The following is a 26,789-nucleotide window of genomic DNA, read 5'->3' as shown; positions in this document are numbered from 1 at the left end:
GGGGGGGGGGGGGAGAGAATTATTTTCATTGCTGCTTCATAACTGTAATTTTGCTACTGTTATGAGTCATAATATAAATGTCTGACGCGCAGGATATCTGATATGGGACCCCTGTGAAAGGGTCATTTGATGGCAGGGGGTTGTGACCCACAGGTTGAGAACCACTGACTTAGCGCTCCGCACAGAAGGTGATGTTGTTCCCAGGTAGAGCAAGTCCATTGAGATATAGCAAACAAACCTGACTTGGGCAGCTCTATTCTTGCCCTGCACGTTGCCAAGCACACGTCTTTGAACAAGTCACTTCCTCTGTATGAGCTTTAGTCTATCCGTCTGTGGAAGGGGATGGTGCTAATACCTACCAGGCAGGGGGATTGGCAGGATTAGGGAACTAACCCCTGCAGAGAACAAAGCCCCAGTGCCCGTCAAAGGGTGGAGACTCATGGAGGCCAGCTGTTGTTACTATCAATGGTATCTCTGTCCTGGTCCTGTTCTCTGAGAAGAAGAGAGATGAGGGCACCTGCCTCTGGGTGTATGACAGGTGGGACAGTATGGGCATGAACCAGACACAGACAAGTCTGGGCAGGGGGCTTCTCTTCAAGAACCTTCTCAGAATCAAGCTATGTTTCATCTTGAATGGCCAGAGGCAGGTAAGAGCTTCAGCAGGCCCTGTGTTCCTATAGTGTCCCCAGCCCACACTGCGAGGCTGCTACCCATCCTTGTTGACTCCCTGCCTCCAAAGAAGGCCTGGCCTATGAATCTTTGCCCACTGCCTCGGCCTTCATGCTCAGAGGCTTCATAGGGCTCAGCCCAGGCTCTTAAGGCTGGAGTGGACCCATGAGATGAGGGGTCTGAGCTGCCACAGCCTTCTTTGACTTAGTGCTGCCCACTTCCTCGCAGATGAACTGACCTGCAGTGCCCGGCTGACGGTCCGGCCATCGCTGGCGCCTCTGTTCACCCGGTTGCTGGAAGACGTCGAGGTGCTAGAAGGCCGTGCGGCCCGCTTGGATTGCAAGATCAGCGGTACCCCGCCTCCCTCTGTTACCTGGACTCATTTTGGTATGGTCCCCCACTCTGAATATGTTGAGACAACGTCAAGGGCTAAGATAGGGTGTGCTTAGAGGACAGTCCTTCCTTCTGCTCCAGTAGCTTCCTGTCTATGTCCTCCTGCCCCCAGGCCACCCTGTGAATGAGAGCGAGAACCTGCGGCTGCGGCAGGATGGGGGTCTGCACTCACTGCACATCGCCCGGGTGGGAAGTGAGGATGAGGGACTCTATGAAGTCAATGCCACCAACACTCACGGCCAGGCCCACTGCTCTGCCCAGCTGTATGTGGAGGAGCCTCGGACAGCCGCCTCTGGCCCCAGGTACCACACAGGACTCCAGGTGCTGCCTGCCGTGCCTCTGAGGGACCCTTACCCCGAGCCAGGAGGGCATAGCTGTGCACATCAGGGCAGCCATGTGGTTCTTACAGCTCGAAGCTGGAGAAGATGCCGTCCATCCCTGAGGAGCCGGAGCATGGGGATCTGGAGAGGCTGTCCATTCCCGACTTCCTGCGGCCACTACAAGATCTGGAAGTGGGGCTAGCTAAAGAGGCCATGCTGGAGTGCCAAGTGACCGGCCTGCCCTATCCCACCATCAGCTGGTTCCACAATGGCCACCGAATTCAAAGCAGTGACGACCGACGCATGACACAGTGTATGTGACTGGGAAGGGACCCAGCGACCTCTTGGCTTTTTGGATCCTCCCCTAGGAACCTCTCAGGGTCTTCTCTTCATAATTTGGTTAGAGATGGGAGGGGCCGAGGAACAGAACCTTTAGGGGCTCGGAGGTCAGTCTGTCCTTTCTTGAGTCCACAATAGTGCCATCTGCCGAATCACCCCCGAGTGGCTCCGTTAGCACTTCCTGGGCACTTACAGCCTGCTGCTGAGCAGCCTGGGGACTGCAAGCAGGTTACAGGACCCACAGTGCCCTTCTTCCCTCATTTGCAACGGAGCCGTGATGAGAATGAAATTAGTGATATATATCACCCAAAGCCGGGCCTGGTAGATAACAAGCGGTCAGCAGATGATAAATCTTATGACAGGTTTTGCGGCCACTACACTCACTGTTGGTAAAGCCGAGCTGCCCATATGCCCGAGAAGTCTCAGTGGCAGGGCTGGCATGCACAGGGTCTTGCTGTGAAGAGAAGTAGATCCAGGGTTGCTGACAAATAGTAAATGAGAAAGAGGAAGCCAGGGGATACGAAGAACAGGCTGTTTGGGTGGGAGTCCTCTTGCCTGGTTATTCCCCCAAAGGAACACTTGTGTTCCATTGTTGAAGCCACATGAATCTCCTGTGAGTTCCTCCTGCCTCTGCCCGTGACGGATTTCTTCTGCAGCTGCATCTAATAGCCCCTTGGTGTGTGCTGTCTATGTGGTGCACCCCAAGTCCTGAAGCCCTGACAGGAACAATAGGCCTGTGAGGCAGGTACTCTTATACCTGTTTACAGATGGGGAAACTGAGGCTTAGAGAGGTACAGACACTTCCTCAAAGGTAAGCAAGGACTTCCTGACCCAAGCCCGTCTCTCTAAGAGCTTCTGACTGGGGATGCAGCTCAGTTAGTAAAGTACTTGCCAGCCCCAAGCCCTGGCTGTGACCTCTCCTACTGCGTAAACTGGGTACGACGGCATGCACTTGTAATGCCGGAATTCGGGAGGCAGAGATAGGAGAGCCAGAAGGTCAAGGTCATTCTCAGCTGCATAGTGATTTCTAGGCTAGTCTGGATTACACGAAACTCTGCCAAAGAAAAGGGAATATGGGAGAGAGAGGAAAGGAGAAAGGAAAGAGAAATAAAGGCTGTTTTAGTCACTAACGGTCCATTCTCCCAACTCCACTCTCATCTCATCCCTGGTGCCACCACAGCAGCCCTGGCCCTTGCTCCCTCTAGAGCTGTCACTGCTCAGTCACAGGCTTCCCTGTGTCCTCACTTCCTTGGAGGCCCTGGTAGGTGTCTGTCTCAGGATCTGAGCTGACGTCTGTGCTGTGCCTGTACCTGGGGCCACCGGCAGCCTCTGGCTTCTCTTCCCTTATAAGTAGTGTAGGCGGAGATAAGTGAACGGATGGCCGTTCAGAGTGAGATAACACGAAAGGAAGACAGGGCTGTTTGGGTACATCCCTGGTGTGGAGGAGAACAGTACAGACTGTCCCTTCTTCACGTCCGGCCGGGGACAGCCTCCTTATCGTTGACGGAGCAGAGTGCAAGAAAGGAGCTTTGGGAGGAAATGGATCTTCAGGTCGAACCATTGCCTCCTCATTCATTAGCTCTGTCACCTTGGACAAGCCAATTAATGTCTCTGACCTCACTGGTAAATGGGGATAATTCTGTAGAGTTGTTGGGAGGATTAGGGTTGAGAAAAGCATGTCAAGTACCTGGCGTAGGATGAACGCAGAGCTGGCAACTCTTATTGTAATTTATATTGTGACACATATTTGGTGCTTACTGCACGCAAAGCATTGAGTCCTGGGTGGAACCAGCAGATCTGGACAGGAGCTGTCACTCATGGAAGTGAAAAGAAGAGATCTCCAAAATCACGGGGACCTGGTACCCAGCAATGAGCGTCAAGAGGGCTGGGGACCCAGGGAGGGCATCAGGGTACCGGAAGGAGGGGTGGGGCCATGGCAGGCTAGGCTTCATGGACAGGTGCCTGAACTATGTCTTAAAGGAGAAGGGAGCTTTAGGTAAGAGTTGAGGACATTCTGAATGGGAGGAATTCGGTGAACCAAGAGGTGGAAATCATTGGCCTCTTCAGGGACCCTATCGTCTATGAGAGTTGGAAAGAAATAGCCAGATGGTGGGGAGGGCATTGGGGGTCACTGGGTTTGGCTGGTCTCCAGTGGGCTTTCCTCAGGCTCTGTGGGAGAGGAGGCACAGGCAGGGTCCGCTGGGGTGAGAAGAGACCGGGGAGGGACCTACTCACCAAACTTTGTCAGAACTTTGACTTGGAAGTCTCAACCCCTTGGGGGTACAGGAGTGGGGGGCCTGTCACGGGGTTGGGGACACACAGACAAAGACAAACCTTGTGTGAGAAGAAGATGCCAAGTGACATGCGCAAGAGGTACAAGGACCAGCTTTGGCTGCAGGAAGCACCACGTGTCGCTGCCCTGTTCTTTCCCCTTTCCCCACTCCCTGCAGTGGGTAGTGTACGTGTGGCCAGGCTTGAGGTTACATGAGCCAAGCCCACAACGTATTCTCCTGATCAGCCATGTGTCCCTGTCCCTCCCCGACAGACAGGGACATACATCGCCTGGTGTTCCCCGCTGTGGGGCCTCAGCATGCCGGTGTCTATAAGAGTGTCATCGCCAACAAGTTGGGTAAAGCTGCCTGCTACGCCCATCTCTACGTCACAGGTGAGGCAAACACCCTCTCTAGCCTATGGCACCACCCAAGGGCTAGATTGGAGGTGGGCGGAGGGGCGGCTCTACACCGGCTTCTTCTCCACTGCTGAGGGAGTAGCTGGCATTGCCCTGTACCTGGGGCTGAGCCTCAGCCCCAGCTTCCTATCTAAGGGTAGCTGATCCTGTAGAGCCCTCGGGCTCTGAAGCACCCCCACACCTCCCACCTGTGGCTTTCAGATGTGGTTCCGGGCCCTCCAGATGGCGCTCCCCAAGTAGTGGCGGTGACCGGAAGGATGGTCACGCTCACGTGGAACCCACCCAGGAGTCTGGACATGGCTATCGGTGGGTCAGGGCCACACAGGCCAGAGGGTAGGGATGGGGCATGGATGGAGAAGGCTCAGGCAGGGGCACTAAAAGGTCCAGGTTTTCGAGCATAGGATGGGGGAGTGAGTGGGTAGTATGCGAGAAGTGGGCCCAGGAACATCTCCGTTGTTTCTTCTCTAGACCCAGATTCTCTGACATACACTGTGCAGCACCAGGTGTTGGGCTCAGACCAGTGGACCGCACTGGTCACAGGCCTGCGGGAGCCCGCGTGGGCGGCCACGGGGTTGAAGAAGGGACTCCGGCACATCTTCCGAGTCCTCAGCACCAGCGGCAAGAGTAGCAGCAAGCCCTCGGCGCCTTCGGAGCCTGTGCAGCTGATAGAGCATGGTGAGCCCGATGCCGTAGGGGGTGGGGGGAGGAGGAGTCAGTGACAGGCTTAAAGGCCGCTCTAGACTTGGCAGGATCCCATCCCATCAGTGGCAGCAGTGGTCTGGGTACAAAGCTAAAGACTGGTGTTATCAGTCCTTCTTCCTTCCTTAGCTGCTTCCTGGCTATGCTCCACCTCTCTGAGCCTCAACTTCTCCATCTTTTGTAGCTGGAGAGTTTCTCTCCAGCTCCCGCCAATCCCCGCCAGTCTCGAAGCCCACTTATAAAATAAACACACCGACTCTTATATTATTTAAACTGCCCGGCCATTAGCTCAGGCCTACCATTGTCTAGCTCTTACTCTTATACTCAGCCCATTTCTGTTGATCTATATGTCGCCACGTGTTCCGTGGCTTTACCTGTTGCCTCTCCTTGACGCTCCCTGGACGGCAGCTGGTGTCTGTCTTCCCTGTCTTCCTGTCCTTTCCTCTCTCCTCTCTCTAGTCCCGCCTATACTTCCTGCCTGGCTACTGGCCAACCAGTGTTTTATTTATCAAACCATCATCCACAGCAATCTGTAAAACTGGAACTTTAGTGGGGGTGAAGGTGCAGAGGGTGCCCTGGCACCACTGCCAGCCCAGTACAAAGCCTGTGTTCTCCCCCCGCCCCACTAGGCCCACCCGTGGAGGAGGCCCCGGCAGTGCTGGATAAACCAGATGTTGTATACGTAGTAGAGGGCCAACCGGCTTGTGTCACGGTCACCTTTAACCATGTGGAGGCCCAGGTTGTCTGGAGGAGGTAGGAGTCCTTACTCACCAGCCCCTACCTGGGACAGTCCCAGCCCCAACTCCGCCTGGCAAGATCACTCATCGTATCTTCCTTAGCTGCCGAGGAGCCCTCCTAGAGGCACGCGCAGGCGTGTATGAACTGAGGCAACCAGATGATGACCAGTATTGTCTCCGGATCTGCCGGGTGAGCCGCCGAGACCTGGGGCCCCTTACCTGCACTGCCCGAAACCGCCATGGCACCAAGGCCTGCTCGGTCACCTTGGAGCTGGCAGGTGGGTGACAATGTCTTAATATTCCACCCTCTCAGGTACGCTGCCATTGCTGGAGATTCAATTCCACGTCCTCCCTCTCATTCCTGTCCTAGTAACAATACCAGCGTTAGTAATAATAAGAGTAATAATACTAATATTTATTGAGCATGCATGGTGACATGTTCTGTAATAACTACACTCAGGAAGCCAAGACAGGAAGATTATGAGTTTGAGGCCACCTGGGCCACAAGGGAGGGAGGTCTAGCCTTAAAAAAAAAAAGCCTGGACGGTAGCTCACCATAGAGTACTTGCTTAGCACAAAGTTTTAGGTTGGATCCATAGGCACCGACACACACTCACACACATGTACACACCTATACATACACAACGTTATACATAATGTTACATGTAGTATTTAACGTCTCCTACGTGCCGGGATCAGAATGAAGAGCTTCACCTACCTCATTTAACGCATTATCCTTGTAAGATGGGGTTAGTTGTCCTTCCCGTTCTGCAAATGAGGATGCAGGGTCAAAGTGTTAGGTAACCCGGCCCAAGGTCCCAGAGTCCAATAAGTACAGGAGCCGGGTTCGAGTTCCCCCGTCAGACTGCAAAGCTGTGAGCACTGTTAGCTTGTGTGCTAAGGACAGTAAGGAAACCGTGTCTCAGCTAAAGCGGTATGGGAGGAGGAGCTGATTAAAAGCAAACGTCCTCAAGCGCAGTTCGTCACCCCCCGCCCAGCTCTGCGGCCCCCCGGCTGCACGTCAGCACTACCAGTCCGACATGTCACTGTCACCTTTAACCATGTGGAGGCCGAGAACCAAAGTCCCTTTCTGTCATTTCTCCTCTGAAGTCGGAGCTTCTGGAGCTGCATTAAGTAGCCATTTTTTTGTGTGTGTTTTGCTTTGTTAATTCACTCCAGGATCTGTAAGTGCCACTGAAAAACCTCAGCTCCACCTGAACTGAATGTTCTTACCTGCTGAGTGGATCCAGTCCCAGCCAAAACCAAAGAAAGTGACATTTTAGTTAGCACAGACAATCTATGAGCAAATGGACATTTTCTGCCGGGAGTGGGGGGGCGGGGCGGGGAGGGGGGAGGCCAGGTGATGGTAGCACACACCTTTGATCCCAGCACTCAGAGGCAGGTGGATCTCCATGAGTTCAAGGCCAGCATGACCTACAAAGCGAGGTCCAGGACAGCTGTTAGCCAGAGAAACCCTGTCTCGAAAGACAAAAACAAAAACAAAATCGTTGAAGTTCACTTGAAAACCTCCAGAGTTTTGACTTTTGTTAGATGCCTCCTCCCTCAGCAGACCGGGGACCAAGCTCCTAGAGGGAAGACAGCTGTGGAGTGGGTACAAGCAGCCACGGGGGTGTGAGGAGGAGGTGGGACCCTCCTGACCCCGTGTTGATAGGGTTTCCATTTCTGGAGTTTTGCTCTTGCCCAGCTCCCACCCTGTACTTCCTACTCAGTCCCCCCTCTGTCCCCAGATCACAGTGTCTGGTCGCCCATCCCAGGTGTAGTCAAATTTGGGGCTTGGAGAGGCCTGGGAGCCCTGAATTCTAGCTTGACATGGATGGTGATTGAGGGAGACTATCTTAACCGGATAGTTATACCAGATGCTCCATTCTGCGTGGCCCTGCTTCGCCATCAGTCAGGCAGGATAGATAGAAAGACAGCCCCCTTCTCTTTATGTCTGCCACATAATAGCCTCTTTCCCAGACCCAGAATGGCCTCTCCTGTTGTCTATATAAAGCCAGGAGGTCCCTGGGGTGGTGGCAGTCTATACCCAGCTGCTCTATTTTTTTTTCCCTTGGGGCTTGATTACTCTCACTCCTCTTAAAGCTGGGGTTCTGAGGACGCACTCAGAATACGGGGCCTGGAATTCACAGTCTTTCCAAGGCCCACTGCAAAGTGTGTTTAATTCTACCATGAGAATGAGAGGCTGCTTTGTAGGGCATAACGTGGCCATGTGGTTTGTGGGAGGAGGAAGCCGAGAGTTCACTCCTAGACTGTCCGGTGAATACCTGGGCAGGGCATTTTGTTCAGCTTGCCATCTCCCAGAAGGTAGAAGGCTTCCTGGACGTTTAAACGAGAAAGGAGCTTCCAGACAGAGGCGGCGTCCTTCAGGAGCTGAATTCTAGGTCACAGCCCCAGTCTCCTGCAGGGGCCAAGTAGAGGCAATCAGAGGCCACCAGGTGGGGTGTTGAGAAGCGCAGTCACCCACAGGGGGCAGCTCTGAGCCACACTGCACCAGCCTCCTGGTTACTGCAGGGAAGAAAGGGCTGGATAGCCAGACAAGAGAAAGGGGATTTCTTTTGTGTGTGAAAATGTCCTGATTTCAAAGCCATCAGATGAATCCTAAGAGCCAAGTCAGGAACTCCAGTGTCCTCAGGCGCGGTGGGGTGGGGTGGGGTGGGGGAGTGTGGGAGGGTCTGGATAGCCAGGGCCTGGTATTCTCATTATCCAGTTGCTGACAGGGACAGGGCCTGAGGAGGCAGTCCCCTGTGGTGATAACGTCCGGTCCTCTTCTGTTTGTCACAGAGGCCCCTCGGTTTGAGTCTATCATGGAAGACGTGGAGGTGGGGCCTGGAGAGACCGCCCGCTTTGCTGTGGTAGTTGAGGGGAAACCACTGCCAGACATCATGTGGTACAAGGTGAGAGGGTAAATTAGGCTGAAGCAGCTGGCAGGGAGCCCTGGGATTTGTGCAGTTCTGGGAGGCCTTAGATGAGAAGTGTCCGGGCAGAGGTGTAGTTAGCAGGGGGAGGTGGGGCTCAGGGGACTAACCGAGGGTTAGGGGCTTTTTTTTTTTTTTAATTTTGGTTTTGGTTTTTCTGAGACAGGGTTTCTCTGTGTAAGCCCTGGCTGCCCTCAAACTCACTCTGTAGGCCACGCTAGCCTCGAACTCAGAGATCTGCCTGCCTCTGCTTCCTGAGTGCTGGGATTAAAGGCGTGTGCCACCACTGCCTGGCACTGGTTAAGGGTTATTAACAAGAGATAAGGGAGAAGCTGGTTCTGGTCCCGGGGTCAGAGGAACTGAACGGAGACAGAGTGGGGCTTGACAGGCAGGCGCCTGGCCGTCAGGTCCAGATGAAGGAGGCGGTCTGGTGTAGAGGAAAAACTAACTCCCAGATGGCAGTAAGGTCAGACCTAGGCTGCAGGTGACACCCACTTCTGCAGGATGAGGTGCTGCTGGCCGAGAGCAATCACGTGAGCTTCGTGTATGAGGAGAACGAGTGTTCCCTGGTGGTGCTCAGTGCAGGAACGGAGGATGGAGGCGTCTATACCTGCACAGCCCGGAACCTGGCCGGCGAAGTCTCCTGCAAGGCAGAGCTGTCTGTGCATTCAGGTGGGTTAGTGTTTGGGGGAGAAGTTCGGGGCAGGCAGTACCCTGCCCTGCATTTCCTACCGCCACAGCCCCTAGCCCCAGCACCTGACAGAGTGTGAGCATTCGGCCCTTTGTCTTTTGAATCTGTCCCACGTTCCCTGTCTCTGCCCTTGTCTCTATGTGGCCCCTTCCCGACACGGGGACATCTGCCTCCTCCCCAGCTCAGACAACTATGGAGGTCGAGGGGGCTGGAGAGGATGAGGAGCCCCGAGGAAGAAGACTTAGTGACTACTACGACATCCACCAAGAGATCGGCAGGTATGGGGCAAGGAAGAGCGGGCATCAGGGACCGGAGGAGGCTGCTGGGTCTGAGGGCCAGCAAAGATGGAGGGTCGGCGCTGTAGTGACAGCCATGTCTTGTCACCCTGTGTCATCCAGGGGTGCCTTCTCCTACCTGCGGCGTGTGGTGGAACGGAGCTCCGGCCTGGAGTTCGCAGCCAAGTTCATCCCTAGCCAGGCCAAGCCAAAGGCATCGGCCAGACGTGAAGCCCGGTTGCTGGCCCGACTCCAGCATGACTGTGTGCTCTACTTCCACGAGGCCTTTGAGAGGCGCCGGGGACTTGTCATTGTCACTGAGCTGTATCCTGGGACAAGACGGGGGGGGGGGGGGGGGGACGAAGAAGAAAGACTGTCCTTCGTAAAGGCAGAGTGGGAACATGTTTTGCCCTTTGCAAAGTGGTCCTTTGAGCTAGGCTGTAACCGGAGTGGGATCTAGCTCATCTAGCATGCTCGAATATCCTGCACTGCATAAGAGTGAGTGTTGAAGCCGGGCGGTGGTGGTGCACGCTTTTAATCCCAGCACTTGGGAGGCAGAGGCAGGTGGATCTTTGTGAGTTTGAGGCCAGCCTGGGCTACAGAGAGAGATCCAGGAAAGGCGCAAAGCTACACAGAGAATCCCTGTCTCGAAAAACCAAAAAAAAAAAAAAAAAGAGTGAGTGTTGAGGCTTACACCTGTGACCCCAGGACTGGGGAGGTAGATCAGACGTTTATGGTCATTTTTGTCTACATAGTCTAGTCCAGGCTACATCAGACCCTTAAAAAACAACGGACCTGTTGACAGTTGGGATGAATGATGAATCTGGAGACATCTTTGAAAATCATTTCTAGATCTTTTGTTTAAAAAAAAACTAAACAAAACCAACAAGAAAAATTTAAGTTCATGCCAGGCATGGTGGTGTATGCCTTTAATTCCAGCTGTCAAGAGATAGAGACAAGTGGATCTCTTTGAGTTCCAGGCCAGCCTAGTCTACAAAGAGAGTTCCAGAACAGGTAGGGCTATGTAAGGAGACCTTGTCTCAAAAAAAAAAAAAAAAAAAAAAAGCATTAAGTTCACATAGCATTTAGTATATGCCTGGATTTTACACTTAGCATAGACTCAGTCCTCATGGATATCTTCCCAGTAGAATTTCATCCTTATTTTCTGGCTGATGGAAGAGGCATAAAGAGGTTAAATAGTGTATTCTACGGCTCTACAGTTAGCAAACACCGTATGATTTTATCACAGGGTCCAATGTATCTACACATTTGACAGGACCCTGCTTCAGCTGAGAACCGATACCTCGTTTACTAACGAGGACTCTTCACAAAGCCACACCTTTCTCTGAATGTGCTAAACAAAGGCACACTGAGCTAGTGACGCTGGCGCTGGCGGTTGGCTTGACCCTCCGGGAGCAGGGAGACTGTGACCTGAACACCAGCCTCTCAGTCTGCATTGTTCAAGTCCAGACCTCAGCAAAACGACAAATAATTTCATTACACGGACCTCTGGGTTACTCTCAAATACGGTCGAGGAGTTTCATCTCTAGTCGACAAGATTTTACTGTGATGTGAACCCTATAAAATGTTCCATAGGCCAGGAGAGGAATGGTCACCTTCATTTCACTCTGGGAGGAAAGCTATGCTCAGAAAGGGTCAGGGAGTTGCCTGGGAGTCCAAGTTCAAGCAGGTCTCCCATGTGTATGACCTGATGCCAGGAAAGGGGGACATAGTGTCTGGACCTGTCTGTGTCAGATACGCTTTGTGGGGAAGGAGGGCCTGGGCTCAGTTCTGAGGCCGGGCCGAGCAGTTAGTAGTTAGTGCTTGACGCTTCTCCTTGACCTATGACACAGTTGCACAGAAGAGCTTCTAGAGCGCATGGCCAGGAAGCCCACCGTGTGTGAGTCTGAGGTGAGGGCAGTGGGTGGCAGGGGCCGGCTTGCACACCACCTATCACCTGTGTGAACTCTAAGAATGATGGGGGGGGGGTCCTATGCATGCCATTTGTGCCCACCAGGAAGCCAGGGGTGGCGGTGGAGAGCACAGCCCCACAGCAGGAGTCCCCATCCCACCAGACAAGACTTGTCCTGTCTTTTGTAAACAACAGCAGACATATTCCGGACCCCAACTCCGTGGCCTCCCCGTTTTCCTCACATGTACATTCTACAAAAACTCCCGAGACTTTAACCTCACTGTATGGCTGTGCAAACTGTCTACTGCACAGTTCTGTTTATATCATATAAATCACGATCCTCTTTACGTGTACTGTGCACAACTCGTACAGTGGCAAATGGCGACCCTGAGTCTTAGCATCCCTCATCCCGTGTGGTGGGCCACAGATGAGCTTTCAACGACCCACCTGAAGGTCACCGCCCAGGCATGGCCTGACCTCTTGCCACATCCCTGGTGATGCTCAAACAGAATGTGTCCCCCCCCCCCCCCCCCCCCGCCACCTCCGCGGACTCTGTCCCCCTGTTTCCGCAGACCCGGACCTATATGCGGCAAGTGCTGGAAGGGATATGTTACCTGCATCACAGCCATGTGCTGCACCTTGATGTCAAGGTGAGGAGGGATGTGGAGAACAGTCAGAAGGTGAGGGGGCTGTCGTGTCGGGTGCTCATCCTTAATCAGCCTCCGTGCTTTGGTTACAGCCCGAGAACCTGCTGGTTTGGGATGGTGCAGGGGGTGAAGAGCAGGTGCGCATCTGTGACTTCGGGAATGCCCAGGAACTCACTCCAGGGGAGCCCCAATATTGTCAGTATGGCACTCCAGAGTTTGTAGCACCCGAGATCGTCAACCAGAGCCCCGTGTCTGGAGTCACTGACATCTGGTAATGCTGGCATGCTGGCCATGCTGGGGACTTGCTCACTGGCTGGGAAGAGCTTCGGGGAACTGGGAATCTGATATTCAGTGGGTAGCATTGCTCCTAAGGTTTCTCTTCCTGCCCATCGCCTTCCTGTTCATCATTCAGGGCTAACCCAGCCCTCTGGGCCTCAGCTCTGTAGCCCTCAGCTTCCAGCTTCCTTAGGGCTGAGCCTCCCCCAAGTAAGACTGGTATAAGCTTATTGGTACTCAGACTTCTGGGATCCTTCAGCCAACCCTGCCATGGCCCCTGACTTTGGGTTGAGTTCCTCCCTGAAGTAGGTACTGCTATGCAGCATTCCCCGGGAGGACCCATCCTTTTCAGAATGGTGGTGGAGAGATTGACTCATTTCTGGCCGGAGTGAGCTGGCCTCTCACCCATACTTCTGGTTTCCTACAGGCCCGTGGGTGTCGTTGCCTTCCTCTGGTAAGGACCCCTCTGCAGTCTCCTACTGGTCTTCCGATTGGCCCACCCCTACCATTTACACCGCCCACAGCCCACTCCCGTCTCTTCCACACACACTGCTCCTTCCCCACTTAAGGGCTTTCACATGCATGAGGCTGCTTACCCTGGTTGGCATGTCCCAGTTCCATAAGAGTTGGGCATACTGGATCCACAGAGGCCCGTAGGCTTAGCACCATTTTGGCAGGGAACTTCCTGGTCCTAGGAGGTCCAGGGCATGGCCTAGAAGGAGAGATGTCTCCTTATAGGAGAGCCACACTGGGGGAGGGACAGAACTTGTTCTCCAAAGCACAGGCAACCAGCTCCCATGGCCTCCCTAACCCTCTGAGGACCTCAGGGCAGAGCAGGACAGTAATATGAAAACTCTGGCTTCCAGTCCAGGTTTGCCCAGCCTCTGATGTCCCCACATCCTTAGGGCTCCCCTTGTTCCCAGTCCCCCGTCACAAGCATGGCACTTCACCTTAGCCTCGGGCCTCAAGGCCCTGCCTACGTCTTACCATAGCCTACTCTGTCCCTGCAGTTTGACAGGCATCTCCCCATTTGTGGGGGAGAACGATCGGACAACGCTAATGAATATCCGAAACTACAACGTGGCCTTTGAGGAGACCACATTCCTGAGTCTGAGCAGGGAGGCCCGGGGCTTCCTCATCAAAGTGCTGGTGCAGGATCGGCTGTGAGTAGACCTCTTCCGCTGCAGAGACCGGCCCTCAAACCACATGCTTACTCCTACCGAGCCTCTGCCCTTAGACACGCAGCTCCCAGCTCTTTTGTTTTTCTCTTGTAGCATTTTTAGGATTTACTTTGAATTTTATTTATTTATTTTTGATTTTTTTTTTTCAAAACATAGTTTCTCTGTGTAGCCCTGTCCTGGAACTCACTCTGTAGCCCAGGCTGGCCTCAAACTCACAGAGATCCACCTGCCTCTGCCTCCGGAGTACTGGGATTAAAGGCATGCACCATTACTGCCTGGCTAGTTTGTATTATTTTTAATTTTGTGTGTGTGCGTGTGTACCTGAGTGTGTTATGTGCATATGAGCAGTGGTATCTGTGGAGACCAGAGGCATCAGACCTCCTGGAGAAGGAAGAGCAGCATGTGCTTCTGACCACTGAGCTATCTATCCTTCTAGCCTTAAATCCCTAGTTCTTAGGAGGTCCCATTTTCTCAACCATTCATGAATGAATGAATGAGTGAATGATAAATCATTACTTCTATTCCTTTACAGGAGACCTACTGCAGAAGAGACACTGGAACATCCCTGGTTCAAAGTGAGTCTAGTCCTACCAAGTATGGTACAGAGATGAAGGGGAAGAAAATGTTACTAATAGCTCCATTTACAGAGCAGCATTGTGTGTGATAACTATGATATGCATTTTATATGTATGTGACCTATTATCCTCACAACGGACCTGTAAAAGATTGTAGTATTGCTCCCATTTTATTAATAAGGCAACTGAGGCCCAAGTCAATGATCAAGTTGGAGTAGCTAGACTCTAAGCACAGGTCTGAACTCTTCTTACCCTGGTGGATCCTCTTCGGGGTTTTGGCTAGCGCTAAAGACCAATAGAGGCCTAAGTCCCTCCCTTTTGTGTGCCCACCTCTGTCCTGGGTTGGTTCCACACACTAGTGGCTGGTTGGCCTGGCTCACTCACTTATTCTGAAGGTCACAGGGTCAGGGTTCTCCTTTTCAAGCCCCAGCATCCTGGGGCTAGGCACTGGCAGAGAGGCAGTCAGCAAGTGAGTCCAGAAAAGTCATCTCAATAAACTTGCCATTGGTCAGGCCATATAGCTCAGTGGCAGACTGCTCCACTAGCATGTTCAAGGCCCCGAGCTTGGTGCCCATCATCCTACAAAACAAAATACTCGTCATTGGGCACAGTGCTGGGTCAGCTGAAGACAAGCCATTCTGCTAGCAACCCTTGAAGTAAGAGTTTCCTTCCTCGGACCAGAAACAAGTGGCACCCAGTGAGCTGGGTGGGGTGCTGCAGGCAGCCTTGGTAGTCTGGGCCACCAGGACGGCAGATGTCTGGGATACTCGTCATACATACAGAAAGGGAGCTGGGGACCACCAGGGTACCCACCCAGTACGCCAGGGCAAGCCCCCCTCAGGTACTGCTCATCACCTGCTTCTCCTCTTACAGTCAAATGATTTGTCTCAGATGTGTCTCTGGCCTGACAATAGTCACAGGGACAAGACCCCCAGGAACCCATACTTCTTGCCCCAAGCCCCACAGTGGACTTTGTCTCTCAGAATGGTCGGGGGTTGACAGAGTGCAGTCCCTCAGGCCCTCTTTTTTGGGTTTGCAGACACAAGCAAAGGGTGCGGAGGTGAGCACGGATCACCTGAAGCTCTTTCTGTCACGGAGGAGGTGGCAGGTGAGTGTGTCTGTCCTTTCCACACTAATTTCCTCCCACACAGCACCCCCTCCATGTGATTTCCCCCACCTCCCACTCCAGCCTGAGCTGCCTTCCTGTACCTATATTTCTTGCCCCCTGAGTTGAAAACAGCCTGGGAGCCAGTTAGGCCTCTGGGTCTTTCTGGTCTGACCTTAGTACTTTGATTGCAGCGCTCCCAGATCAGCTACAAGTGCCACCTGGTGCTGCGCCCCATTCCAGAGCTGCTGCGGGCTCCCCCGGAGCGGGTGTGGGTGGCCATGCCTAGAAGACCACCCCCGAGTGGGGGACTTTCATCCTCATCAGACTCGGAAGAGGAAGAGTTGGAAGAACTTCCTTCGGTGCCCCGCCCCCTGCAGCCCGAGTTCTCAGGTTCCCGGGTATCCCTCACTGACATCCCCACTGAAGATGAGGCTCTGGGGACCCCGGACGCTGGGGCTGCCACTCCCATGGACTGGCAAGAACAGGGAAGGGCTCCCTCTAAGGAGCAGGAGGCCCCCAGCCCTGAGGCGCTCCCCTCTCCAGGCCAGGAGCCCCCAGATGGGTCTGGCCCCAGGCGGCCGGAGCTCCGCAGGGGCAGCTCTGCTGAGAGCGCCCTGCCCCGGGTCGGGTCGCGGGAGCCGGGCCGGAGCCTGCACAAGGCAGCATCCGTGGAGCTGCCGCAGCGTAGGAGCCCCAGCCCGGGTGCCACCCGCCTGACTCGGGGAGGCCTGGGCGAGGGCGAGTATGCCCAGAGGTTGCAGGCCCTGCGTCAGAGGCTGCTGCGGGGGGGTCCCGAGGATGGCAAGGTCAGCGGCCTCAGGGGCCCCCTGCTGGAGAGCCTGGGGGGCCGTGCACGGGATCCCAGGATGGCGCGGGCTGCCTCCAGCGAGGCTGCACCCCACCACCAGCCACCTCCCGAGTCTCGGGGCCTGCAAAAGAGTAGCAGCTTCTCTCAGGGTGAGGCCGAGCCCCGGGGTCGGCACCGCCGCGCGGGGGCACCCCTCGAAATACCTGTAGCCAGGCTTGGGGCTCGCAGGCTACAGGAGTCTCCCTCTTTGTCTGCCCTTAGTGAGGCCCAGCCGCCCAGCCCTGCGAGGCCCAGCGTCCCCAAACCCAGTATCACCAAGACCCCAGAACCTTCCGCTGCCACACCCAGAGACTCTCCCCAGCCCCCCGCACCTCAGCCTGCCCCAGAGAAGGTCCCAGAGCCCAAACCAGAGCCAGTCCGAGCTGCCAAACCAGCACAGCCCACGCTGGTTCTGCAAATGCCAGCGCAGCCTCTCACCCCCTATGCTCAGATCATGCAGTCACTCCAGCTGTCCAGTCCCACCCAGTCCCCACAGGGCCCCGCTGTGCCTCCATCAGAGCCCAAGCCCCACGCGGCTGTGTTTGCCAGGGTGGCCTCCCCACCTCCCGGGGCCTCCGATAAGCGCGTGCCTTCGGCCAGAACGCCCCCAGTGCTAGCCGAGAAAGCCCGAGTCCCCACGGTGCCCCCCAGGCCAGGCAGCAGCCTCAGCAGCAGCATCGAGAACCTGGAATCAGAGGCTGTGTTCGAGGCTAAGTTCAAGCGCAGCCGCGAATCGCCGCTGTCCCGGGGCCTGCGGCTACTGAGCCGCTCGCGCTCGGAGGAGCGCGGTCCCTTCCGTGGGGCGGAGGACGATGGCATCTACCGTCCCAGCCCGGCGGGAACTCCGCTAGAGCTGGTGCGACGGCCCGAGCGCTCGCGCTCTGTGCAGGACCTCAGGGTAGCGGGAGAGCCTGGCCTCGTGCGCCGCCTTTCGCTGTCCCTGTCGCAGAAGCTGCGGAGGACCCCTCCCGGGCAACGACACCCGGCCTGGGAGTCCCGCAGTGGAGACGGGGAGAGCTCTGAGGGTGGCAGCTCAGCGCGGGGCTCCCCGGTGCTGGCGGTGCGCAGGAGACTGAGCTCCACGCTGGAGCGTCTGTCCAGCCGTTTGCAGCGCAGCGGCAGCAGCGAGGACTCCGGGGGCGCCTCGGGTCGCAGCACACCGCTCTTCGGACGGCTGCGCAGGGCTACTTCGGAAGGGGAGAGCCTACGACGCCTCGGTGTTCCACACAATCAGCTGGCTTCTCAGGCTGGTGCCACCACACCTTCTGCTGAGTCGCTGGGCTCAGAGGCCAGCGGCACATCGGGTTCCTCAGGTAAGGAGGGGATTAGGTGAGACGCGGGTGTGGGGTGCTAGAGATGGCTCTGAAAGGAGAAAGGGACTCCAGAGGCCCGAAGGGTGGCATTGGCAGGGCTAGAGAGAGAGAGAGGAGGAAGGTGGAGAGGCAGAGGTTTTGTTTGTTTTTTGTTTGTTTGTTTTTTAACCTTGAGAGGTACAGGGATGTGGGTGCTGGCTGGTAATGTCTACACAGGAGCTCATGAGTCCGGGTCTGTCCTTACAGCTCCAGGGGAGAGCCGAAGCCGGCACCGGTGGGGCCTTTCCAGGCTGCGCAAGAACAAGGGCTTATCGCAGCCAGACCTCTCCGCCAGTGTCCAAGAGGACTTAGGTCACCAATATGTGCCCAGTGAATCAGGTAAGAAGCCTCTCCGGGTTGCTCTCCTGGCTGCGTGAGGAGAGTGGTTCATCACGGGGAGCTTGGGCAGCCATGGAAGAGGCCTCGAGTTAGGAAAACAACAATGATAATTACAGTAGCAGCTGCCATTAATTAGCAACGGCAAGTGTCCTATTAAGCATGTCACAAAGGCTGTCTTGTTTAACAGCACCGCGTTCTTTAGAAAGATGATCTTCAGCATCCTAGTTTACCGGTGAGGAAGCAGGCTCAGTGAAGTGATGCTGAGTAGCTTGTCCAAGTCAGATCTAATAAGGAGAGCAGCCACAGCCCAGAAGCATCTCCAGGTCGCTCTGCTGAGGCCTTTGTTTGGCTGGCCTTATGTCGCTTGTGAGACCTTGGAAGGTTTCTGCATCTGGGTGGTTTTTTTTTTTTTTGGTTTTTCGAGACAGGGTTTCTTTTGTGTACTTTTGGTGCCTGTCCTGGATCTTGCTCTGTAGACCAGGCTGGCCTCGAACTCACAGAGATCCTCCTGGCTCTGCCTCATGAGTGCTGAAATTAAAGGCGCATGCCACCACCGCCCGGCCCTGGGTGTACTTTTGAAGCAGCTCAAAATCCTGCTTTTGTGCACCCAGAGCCCATGAGTGTGTGCACTCAAAGACACACTTTTGTCTCCCAGCTTGGACGTCTCCCTCAGTTCTCTGCAACTCTGAACTCCTGGCTGCCTCTCCTCATCACCCACAAGGCACATCTTCAGGGAAAAGTAGCCCTCCGGCTTTTTTTTTTTTTTTTTTTTTTTTTTTTTTTGCTGGAGTAGAGGCCTGCCATATCCCCTAGTCTATTTCTTGCTCAAGCATCCTTAGGGCTGCAGGGAGGGAGGTATTCTCCACCTATGTCCTTTCACCTGGAAAAGAGGAGGCCAGGCCATCGGGGTGGTCGGGAGGAAGCCACCAAGCAAAGTTGTGCACATGAATTTTAGAAGCTGTCCACTCCAGGTTTGGGCTAAACTGCTCAGCCTGGGTCTGACCTTGCTGGCTTGCTTGAGAGGACTGTTCCCGAGCCCTAGTCGGGACTGTGGGACTGGTCTCAGTGAGTGGTAGGGAGGGAAGACCAGCTGGCTGGGAGAATGGAAAGGAGAGAGATGGAGGAGAGCGTGGTCGCAGTGAAATGTGGGATGGCTCATCCCTTCCCACCTGGGGCTTCCATTTCACTAGTGCAGCTGGTTCCCTGCTCAGCTGTGCCCTCTGACCTCATCTCCCGGCAGGAAGAAGGCTTTCCCACTTGATCAACTGGGGCTGGTCCTGGGGGATGAGAGTAGGACTGGCTGGGCCCGGCCAGGGTCACCTTTCACCTTTTATCCTGGCCTGTTCTGCTCCCTCCTTAGTGCCCCAGCTAGGCCTGAGTGCAGCAGCTGATGAGGCTATTCCCAGTACACTGGAGGATGAGGTTAGGACCCCTCCTCGGGGAGCAATAGACTACAGTGAGGAGAGACACGCTGTTCATGTGCTCCTGCTGAATTCCAGATCCCTCCTGGGTCTTCAGATCCTGCTTTCCCAGGGGTCTTTAGCTCTCCTTCCTGGGGTGAAGAAAATAGGCCCCACCCCCAGTGACCCAAACCAGATTGGATCTTAAGGAACAAGCCGAGGGATCACAATCTCAAATCATCATGCCTCTGAGGAAACTCCAGCCCAGCAGGGCTGGCACAGAACTCCAAGCCTCTTGCCTTGGGCAAGGTCACCAAGCCAGTGTCCGGGAAGCTTCCCTGCTTTGCTCAAACAATCCCTTTTTCTAGGCTCGGCTCCTGGCTTCTCTGCTGGCTGTGTTAACGAGAAAATAGTAACAGACTCAAGAAAAGCTAACGTTTGGGAGTACTTCCTTCACACCAGACATGTGCCAGCTCTCCATGTGCCTGCCTTAGATTCTCACAGCAAACCCTCCCCACACCCAGGCTTGACTGGGCTCAGTCTCTCAATTCACAGATCAGAAGCAGAGCTTCTGAAGGTGCATGTGACTTGCTCAGGGTCCTGTAGTCTCTGTTCTGCTCTCTCAGAATCTCTTTTTAGTGGCCTGAATTGAGTATGCAATAGTTGGAATGTCAGGAGCCTCCCCTACCTCCCAAGGAGGCAGAGAGACAGCCTTCCAGGGGCTGCCCATAGGGGGCGCTGGCTTCCGGTCTCTCAAGACTAGTTTTGGTTGGTTGGTTGGTTGGTTGGTTGGTTTTTGTTTTTTTGAGACTGAGTCTCTCAAGTGTAGCTCTGGCTGTCCTGGAATGCACTATGTAAACCAAGCTGACCTCAGACTCACAGAGATCCTCCTGCCACTGCCTCCCAAGTGCTGGAATTAAAGGCGTGTGCCACCATGGGCCAGTCTTTTCTACATTTACATTTATGTAGTGTGTGTGTGTGTGTACACGAATCATGTGCCTGCCATGGCATGCGTGTGGAAGACAGAGAACCACCTTCAGAGTGTGTTTTTTCCTTTCATCATGTGGCTCTCTTCAGCTGAACTCAGGCCATAAGGCTTGTGTACTTGCTGGCCCCTAGACGGCACGTTCTGATCACAGGTTCTGCATGCAGCCCAGGTTAGCTCAGGTCACTGCATCTTCTCCTTTCCCTTCTCCGCTTGCTGTGCGGTGGCCCAGAGGGAGTTTAAATTACAGGGTTTTAACGGCTATCATTTTTCAAAAAATGTGTTTGTTTTTATTTTAACAAATGCTTGTAGAACGCTTAGCGCTGGTCTCAGCTCTGAGTGATTTCCAAAGGTGAGGTTTGCCCCGAGCATCTTCAACCGTGAGTCAAGGAGAAGGTGGTTCTGCATGTGCTGAGGGCCCGGAGAAGGTGATGCTTACCAAAAGAAAATTCTTGAAGGCGCGGCGTGAAGTTCTACTCCCCGCTGGGAGGAAAGAACCATTGACTATGTTCCCTGTGGGCCCCGTCCCACCGGGGCTCACATGCATCTGTCCCTCCGTCGGCAGCAAGCAGCCAGGGTCCTGAGTTGTCTCTTTTCCTTCAGATTTCCCCCCAGTCTTCCACATTAAACTCAAGGACCAGGTGCTGCTGGAGGGGGAAGCAGCCACCCTGCTCTGCCTACCGGCAGCCTGCCCGGCACCCCGTATCTCCTGGATGAAAGGTAAGTAGATTGCATCTTCCACATCCTCCTGTGGGGAGGCAGGGGGTGACGAGAGGCTCCCAGGGGAGGGCATTGGAGAGGCTAGGCCACAGGGAGGCAGAAGTAAAGGTCAGGTGTGAGAAACCTGACTGTACCCAGCTTCCAACCCCCGCCCCTCCCCCCATGCCTTCTTGTCCCCAGATAAGCAGTCCCTGAGGTCAGAATCCTCAGTGGTCATTGTGTCCTGCAAAGATGGACGGCAGCTGCTGAGCATACCCCGGGCCGGCAAGCGGCATGCTGGGCTCTATGAGTGCTCAGCTACCAACGTCTTGGGCAGCATTACCAGCTCCTGCACTGTGTCTGTGGCCCGTGAGTTAGGGGGGGCAGGGCCCATGCCGTAGAGACGAGGAGGTGGGGTGGAGCTTGCCGAACCCTTGGCTGGGGGGGTCTCTCCTTCTCCTTCCAGGCATCCCAGGAAAACTAGCGCCTCCAGAGGTGCCACAGACCTACCACGACACAGCGCTGGTGCTCTGGAAGCCAGGAGACAGCCGGGCGCCTTGCACATACACTCTGGAGCGGCGGGTAGATGGTGAGGCCAAGGCAGAGGTGGGGGGGGAGGCAGCCAGTGGCAGGCCAGGGGTTGGGGGGAGGGGCGCTGCTTGGGAAGGCCAGTGTCTTCTCTACACAGAGGCATCTTCTCTGGGCTCTTTATAGATAGCATGGAGAGCTAGAGCCATAATCCCTTCTGAGGCCTTAACCCTCCCTGTGCTCTCTGCAGGGGAATCTGTCTGGCACCCTGTAAGCTCAGGCATCCTCGACTGTTACTACAATGTAACACACCTGCCTGTGGGTGTGACCGTGAGGTTCCGTGTGGCCTGTTCCAACCGGGCTGGGCAGGGGCCCTTCAGCAACCCTTCTGAGAAGGTCCTCATCAGAGGCGTTCAAGGTCAGTGGAAGGTGTAGGGTGGTAGTGGCAGAGCCCAGGACCCCCCACCCCCCGCGACCCCCCATTCCTCGCCATCCCATCCCCTCCGCCCCCCCACCCCCTGGCGCATCACAGCTTTGCTCCCAGAACACTCAGTGATAATTTTCTTTGTCTCCTCTTAGATTCTTCAGCTCCGCCAGCTGCTGCTCCCCAAGATGCCCCTGTTACCTCAGGGCCAGCCAGGGCCCCACCTCCTGACTCTCCTACCTCACTGGCCCCCACCCCAGCTCTTGCTCCCCCGAGTCCCCAGGCAGCCGCTCCCAGCTCCTCCACGTCCCCCAAGTCTGCTAACCAGGCCTTGTCCTCACTCAAGGCCGTGGGTCCACCCCCCCAGACCCCTCCACGAAAGCACAGGGCTCTGCTGGCTGCCCAGCAGGCAGAGCCCACCCCCCCACCACCCAGTATCCGGGTCACCCCAAGTGAACCCCAGCCTTTTGTCCCTGACACTGGAACCCTGACCCCAGCCTCTACCCCTCAAGGGGTTAAACCAGCGCCTTCCTCGACCTCCCTGTATATGGTGACTTCCTTCGTGTCTGCACCCCCAGCCCCCGAGCCCCCAGCCCCTGAGCCCCCCCCTCCTGAGCCCACCAAGGTGACTGTGCGGAGCCTCAGCCCAGCCAAGGAGGGGCCTGAGAGCACCACTCTTCGACAGGGCCCCCCTCAGAAACCCTACACCTTCCTAGAGGAGAAGGCCAGGCAAGCGGGGATGGGGGAAGGGGAGGTGGGAGAGTGGGTGGGACACAAGGAACACAGAGTTTCGGATACAGAGCAGACAGACTGTCCTGGCTGGACTTGGAGAAGATGCTGAGGTGTGGGTCTTTAGAACTGCTGAGTTCAGCTAGGTAGTACCCCGAGCTTGAGCCATGGGCTGTCATTTAATCTTTACAATCGTGAGAGGAAGGCACTGCCTTGTTATTATCACCCCATTCACAGATGGGAAAACTGAGGCTACGGACTCTCCCTCCCGTAGGTAGAGCCAGCGAGTGCTGCAATCTTTGTTCCCAGCCCTGAACTCTGAAGCCCACTGCATTCTTGTCCCCAGGGTCCCTGCTTCCTGCTTTAGCTCTCACAATGAGAGTGCCCACCCTGAGTCTGTGACATCCCCCTCTCCTACACACACACAGGGGCCGCTTTGGTGTGGTGCGATCCTGCCGGGAGAATGCCACAGGCCGAACGTTCGTTGCCAAGATCGTGCCGTACGCGGCCGAGGGCAAGCATCGGGTGCTGCAGGAGTATGAGGTGCTTCGAACCCTGCACCACGAGCGGCTCATGTCCCTGCACGAGGCCTACATCACCCCTCGGTACCTCGTGCTTATTGCTGAGAGCTGTGGCAACCGGGAGCTCCTCTGTGGGCTCAGCGACAGGTAACTGGGTGGTTCTTGGGAGATGGGGCGGGTAGCCAGAGTTGGGGAAGCTGGCTGGAAGTTCACCTCCTCCGCCGCCGCTCCTCACCTCCCTACCCCCACCCTAGATTCCGGTATTCCGAAGATGACGTGGCCACCTATGTGGTGCAGCTGTTGCAAGGCCTGGACTACCTCCACGGCCACCACGTGCTACACCTGGACATCAAGCCAGACAATCTGCTGCTGGCCGCTGACAATGCCCTTAAGATTGTGGACTTTGGCAGTGCCCAGCCCTACAACCCTCAGGCCCTGAAGCCCCTTGGCCACCGCACAGGCACTCTGGAGTTCATGGGTGAGAAGACCAGCCGCTGGTATGGTAGAGGGAGGGGGAACTGCCAGAGGGGCATGCCAGGCTCACCCCCTCCACCCACAAATGTGCCATTCACAGTGGTGCGTTAACTGTTATGTAAATAATGAACAGAGGTTTGTTTTTTTTTTTTTCATTGATCTTTACAATAGCCTTAGAGTTTAGCATAATAGTACTCCCTTTTTACAGATGAGGAAAGAGAGGAACCCTGACGTTAAGTATTCGTCCAATTAGACAGTTACAAATAACTGCGATGGGATTTGCAAAAGCTGGAAAGACGAGAGAATCAATTATGACTGTACAGAGCAGGGGAAACCAGCAGCCATTTAACTACCTGCTAACTGAGGCTTATTGTCTCTATTCCTTAGAGTTATACTACAAGCCACACTTTATAGAAGAGACAATGGGGAGCTAGGCCAGTTTAGTAAATCGCCCCAGGTCCCATGGTTAGGAGGGGCAGGCTTGGGATTAGAGCCAGCCAGGCTGATTTCAAAAGCTCTTAAACTTGGTGTTGGCCACATGGAAATGATCCAAGGCGGCTTGTGAAGTTGTAGCTTAGGTCCTCTGGAACCTCCATCATCCCATGCCTCCTCAGGTGGCCCATATCTCCTGGTGGCCATCCCCACCTCTGTCCTGTCTGCTGACCTATAAGGCCTGCTGCTCTGATTTTACTCATGGCGTGGTAACCTGGTCATGGTCCTGCTCCTCAAGGCCGCAGAACCTCCCCCCCCCCAACACCCCTACCCCCCCCCACCCCCCCACCCCGCTCCTGCCCGCCTCTTTCTGTTCCCTGGCCACAGGGAACCTAGGGTCAGCTTGGCCTCTGTCTCTTGTCAGCTCCTGAGATGGTGAAGGGAGACCCCATTGGCTCTGCCACGGACATCTGGGGAGCGGGTGTGCTCACCTACATCATGTGAGTGGCCTCACCCTGCTGCAACTCCCTGGCTCTCCTCTGCCCGTGATCCTCTCCCTCTGCCTGCTCTAGCTCTCAGCCCGCTTCTGCCCACACCTCCTCCTTCATGCCCTGTCTCCCCACCACACATCCAGTGGCCAGGTGGCGCTGTCCCCGAGTATTGTGCCCCTCCCAGATGTCCTACACTGATGTCTCCTAAGCCTGACAGCTGACCGTCATTCTGAGGTGGAGGCAATAAGAAGGGTATCTGAGAGACCACGCCAACCCACCTGTCTTCCACAACAGGCTTAGCGGATACTCCCCATTCTATGAGGCAGACCCCCAGGAAACAGAGGCTCGGATTGTGGGGGGTCGCTTTGATGCCTTCCAGTTGTACCCTAACACGTCCCAGAGTGCCACCCTCTTCTTGCGAAAGGTCCTCTCAGTACATCCCTGGTGAGTAGGCCCCCGACCTGCCAACCCTCCAGTGTTACCTGCCTCTGAATGCAGACTACCCTGCCTTCCCGTGGCCAAAGACGCCCAACTCCTTCATATAGTGCAGCAGTAGCGTCATGTTGTCATTTAAAGCCCGTAAAAGCCCTGGGAAAGACAGAATCACTGTCCCTATTCCAAAGACCGAGAAACTGAGCCCATGAGCTGCCCCAGTATCACACACATATTCGTGTGAATCAGGATTGGTAAAGGGCCTGAGGGAGGGCACAGCCTGCCCTCTCCGAGAGCGTCTTCCCTGGCTCACGGTCTCTGACTGGCCTGGCAGGAGCCGGCCCTCACTGCAGGACTGCTTGGCCCACCCGTGGCTGCAAGATGCCTACCTGATGAAGCTGCGCCGCCAGACCCTCACCTTCACCACCAACCGGCTCAAGGAATTCCTGGGTGAGCAGCGGAGACGTCGGGCTGAGGCTGCTACCCGGCACAAGGTGCTGCTCCGCTCCTACCCCGGCAGCCCCTAGGTGGCATGGACCACAGCCCGGCCATGGGCATCAACTCGGGTTCCCACTCACGCTGCCAAGGGACATTCCAGAGCCCATGCTGAGCTGGACAGGCCGGGGGGGCTTCAGATACCACCACCAGCAGCAGCAGCAGCAGCAACATCTGGCTGGGCTATTACCTCATGGACCTAAGGGGACAGGGCCCCTGGGGCTTCAGCCGGATGTCACCCCTGGCCACGGCCAGAGCAGGAGACCCACACTGGTCAGCCTGGGCAAGGGTGAGAACAGAAAGAGGCAAGAAGGGAGTGGGGGAAGTGAAGAGTGGAAGAGTAGAGGCTGGGGAGGGAGGAACGTGAGGAAGGTTCTGGAACGGGGTGGGAGCGGTATATCTCAGGGAGAACCCAGTGAAGGGAGCGGCTGAAGAGGAAGAAGGATCCCCCGTGGTGTGGGGACAGTAAGCTGGGCCGTGAGTATTGGACAGGAGGACAGGACATTGAGACAGCACCAGGAGCCAGGGCCGAGATAGAAGGGAGGGCGCAGAGGTGGGAGGGAGGGCAGAGAGTGGGCTCGGGTGGCAAGGCAGGCCAGCAGCTGAATCTTCAGAAAGAGAAAGGAGAAAGGCAAAGACGTGGGCCTCAGGCCACTCAAGCTGGTCTCCTGTGCCCGCGGATGCAGTTCTGGGCCCCCTCCACTGGCCCAAGGATGTCCCTACTGCTCCTCCATGGCCTTCGTCCTTCTTCCTGTTTGTATTTATTTATTTATTGCCTTCTACGGAGTTCCCTTTCCACCCAGTCCCTGTTGCCTGTGTTGTCCTGACCATCCCCTCAGCCATCCAGATGTCTGTGCAGCTCTCTGTCTGTCTGTCTGTCACGAGGAAAATAAAAACAGCAAGCGGCAGGACCTGCGTGTGGTCTCTGGGTGGGGTGGGAGGGAGTCCTGAGTACGCTTTAGCCTTCTCTAGGCAATGGCGGTGCTTCAGGGGTATAGAGAGTGTGTCAGTGAGCACCCTGGTACCTTACAATCCTTCCCTTGGCTCCCACTCCTTTTTGTTTCTAGAAGAAGGGAGACTGTAGTCACCTACTGAATTCCCATAGCTACCCTCTATCTAGATCCCAGGGACCCAACTCTATCCCTATGCGTCCTCTTTGTAACTTGGAAGATCGCTGGGCTCTGGAATGGACCA

General features: G+C 55.4%; 1 protein-coding gene across 1 annotated transcript in view; it reads left to right on the top strand.

Annotated features, from left to right (window-relative positions):
• Speg (striated muscle enriched protein kinase) overlaps positions 1-26,497 on the top strand; it is a 49,850-nt gene extending 23,353 nt beyond the window's left edge. Inside the window, 33 exon segments of the mRNA XM_059278063.1 lie at positions 898-1,056; positions 1,175-1,364; positions 1,472-1,695; positions 4,267-4,386; positions 4,612-4,716; positions 4,879-5,085; positions 5,739-5,862; positions 5,949-6,124; positions 8,649-8,761; positions 9,286-9,454; positions 9,655-9,751; positions 9,872-10,072; positions 11,602-11,659; positions 12,233-12,310; positions 12,400-12,578; positions 13,011-13,037; positions 13,594-13,746; positions 14,297-14,339; positions 15,379-15,447; positions 15,639-17,607; positions 17,854-17,985; positions 20,974-21,090; positions 21,271-21,438; positions 21,536-21,658; positions 21,848-22,015; positions 22,177-22,709; positions 22,711-22,750; positions 23,179-23,241; positions 23,244-23,418; positions 23,526-23,749; positions 24,602-24,677; positions 24,963-25,112; positions 25,435-26,497. Of these exon segments, the coding sequence (XP_059134046.1) occupies positions 898-1,056; positions 1,175-1,364; positions 1,472-1,695; positions 4,267-4,386; positions 4,612-4,716; positions 4,879-5,085; positions 5,739-5,862; positions 5,949-6,124; positions 8,649-8,761; positions 9,286-9,454; positions 9,655-9,751; positions 9,872-10,072; positions 11,602-11,659; positions 12,233-12,310; positions 12,400-12,578; positions 13,011-13,037; positions 13,594-13,746; positions 14,297-14,339; positions 15,379-15,447; positions 15,639-17,607; positions 17,854-17,985; positions 20,974-21,090; positions 21,271-21,438; positions 21,536-21,658; positions 21,848-22,015; positions 22,177-22,709; positions 22,711-22,750; positions 23,179-23,241; positions 23,244-23,418; positions 23,526-23,749; positions 24,602-24,677; positions 24,963-25,112; positions 25,435-25,627 (6,623 nt within the window). The 3' untranslated portion in view covers positions 25,628-26,497.
• The last annotated feature ends 292 nt before the right edge of the window (positions 26,498-26,789 follow it).

The sequence above is a fragment of the Peromyscus eremicus genome, chromosome 13, assembly GCF_949786415.1.
Source record: "Peromyscus eremicus chromosome 13, PerEre_H2_v1, whole genome shotgun sequence".
In the NCBI taxonomy this organism is placed as follows: domain Eukaryota; kingdom Metazoa; phylum Chordata; class Mammalia; order Rodentia; family Cricetidae; genus Peromyscus; species Peromyscus eremicus.
This window is presented reverse-complemented; position numbering and strand designations above follow the sequence as displayed.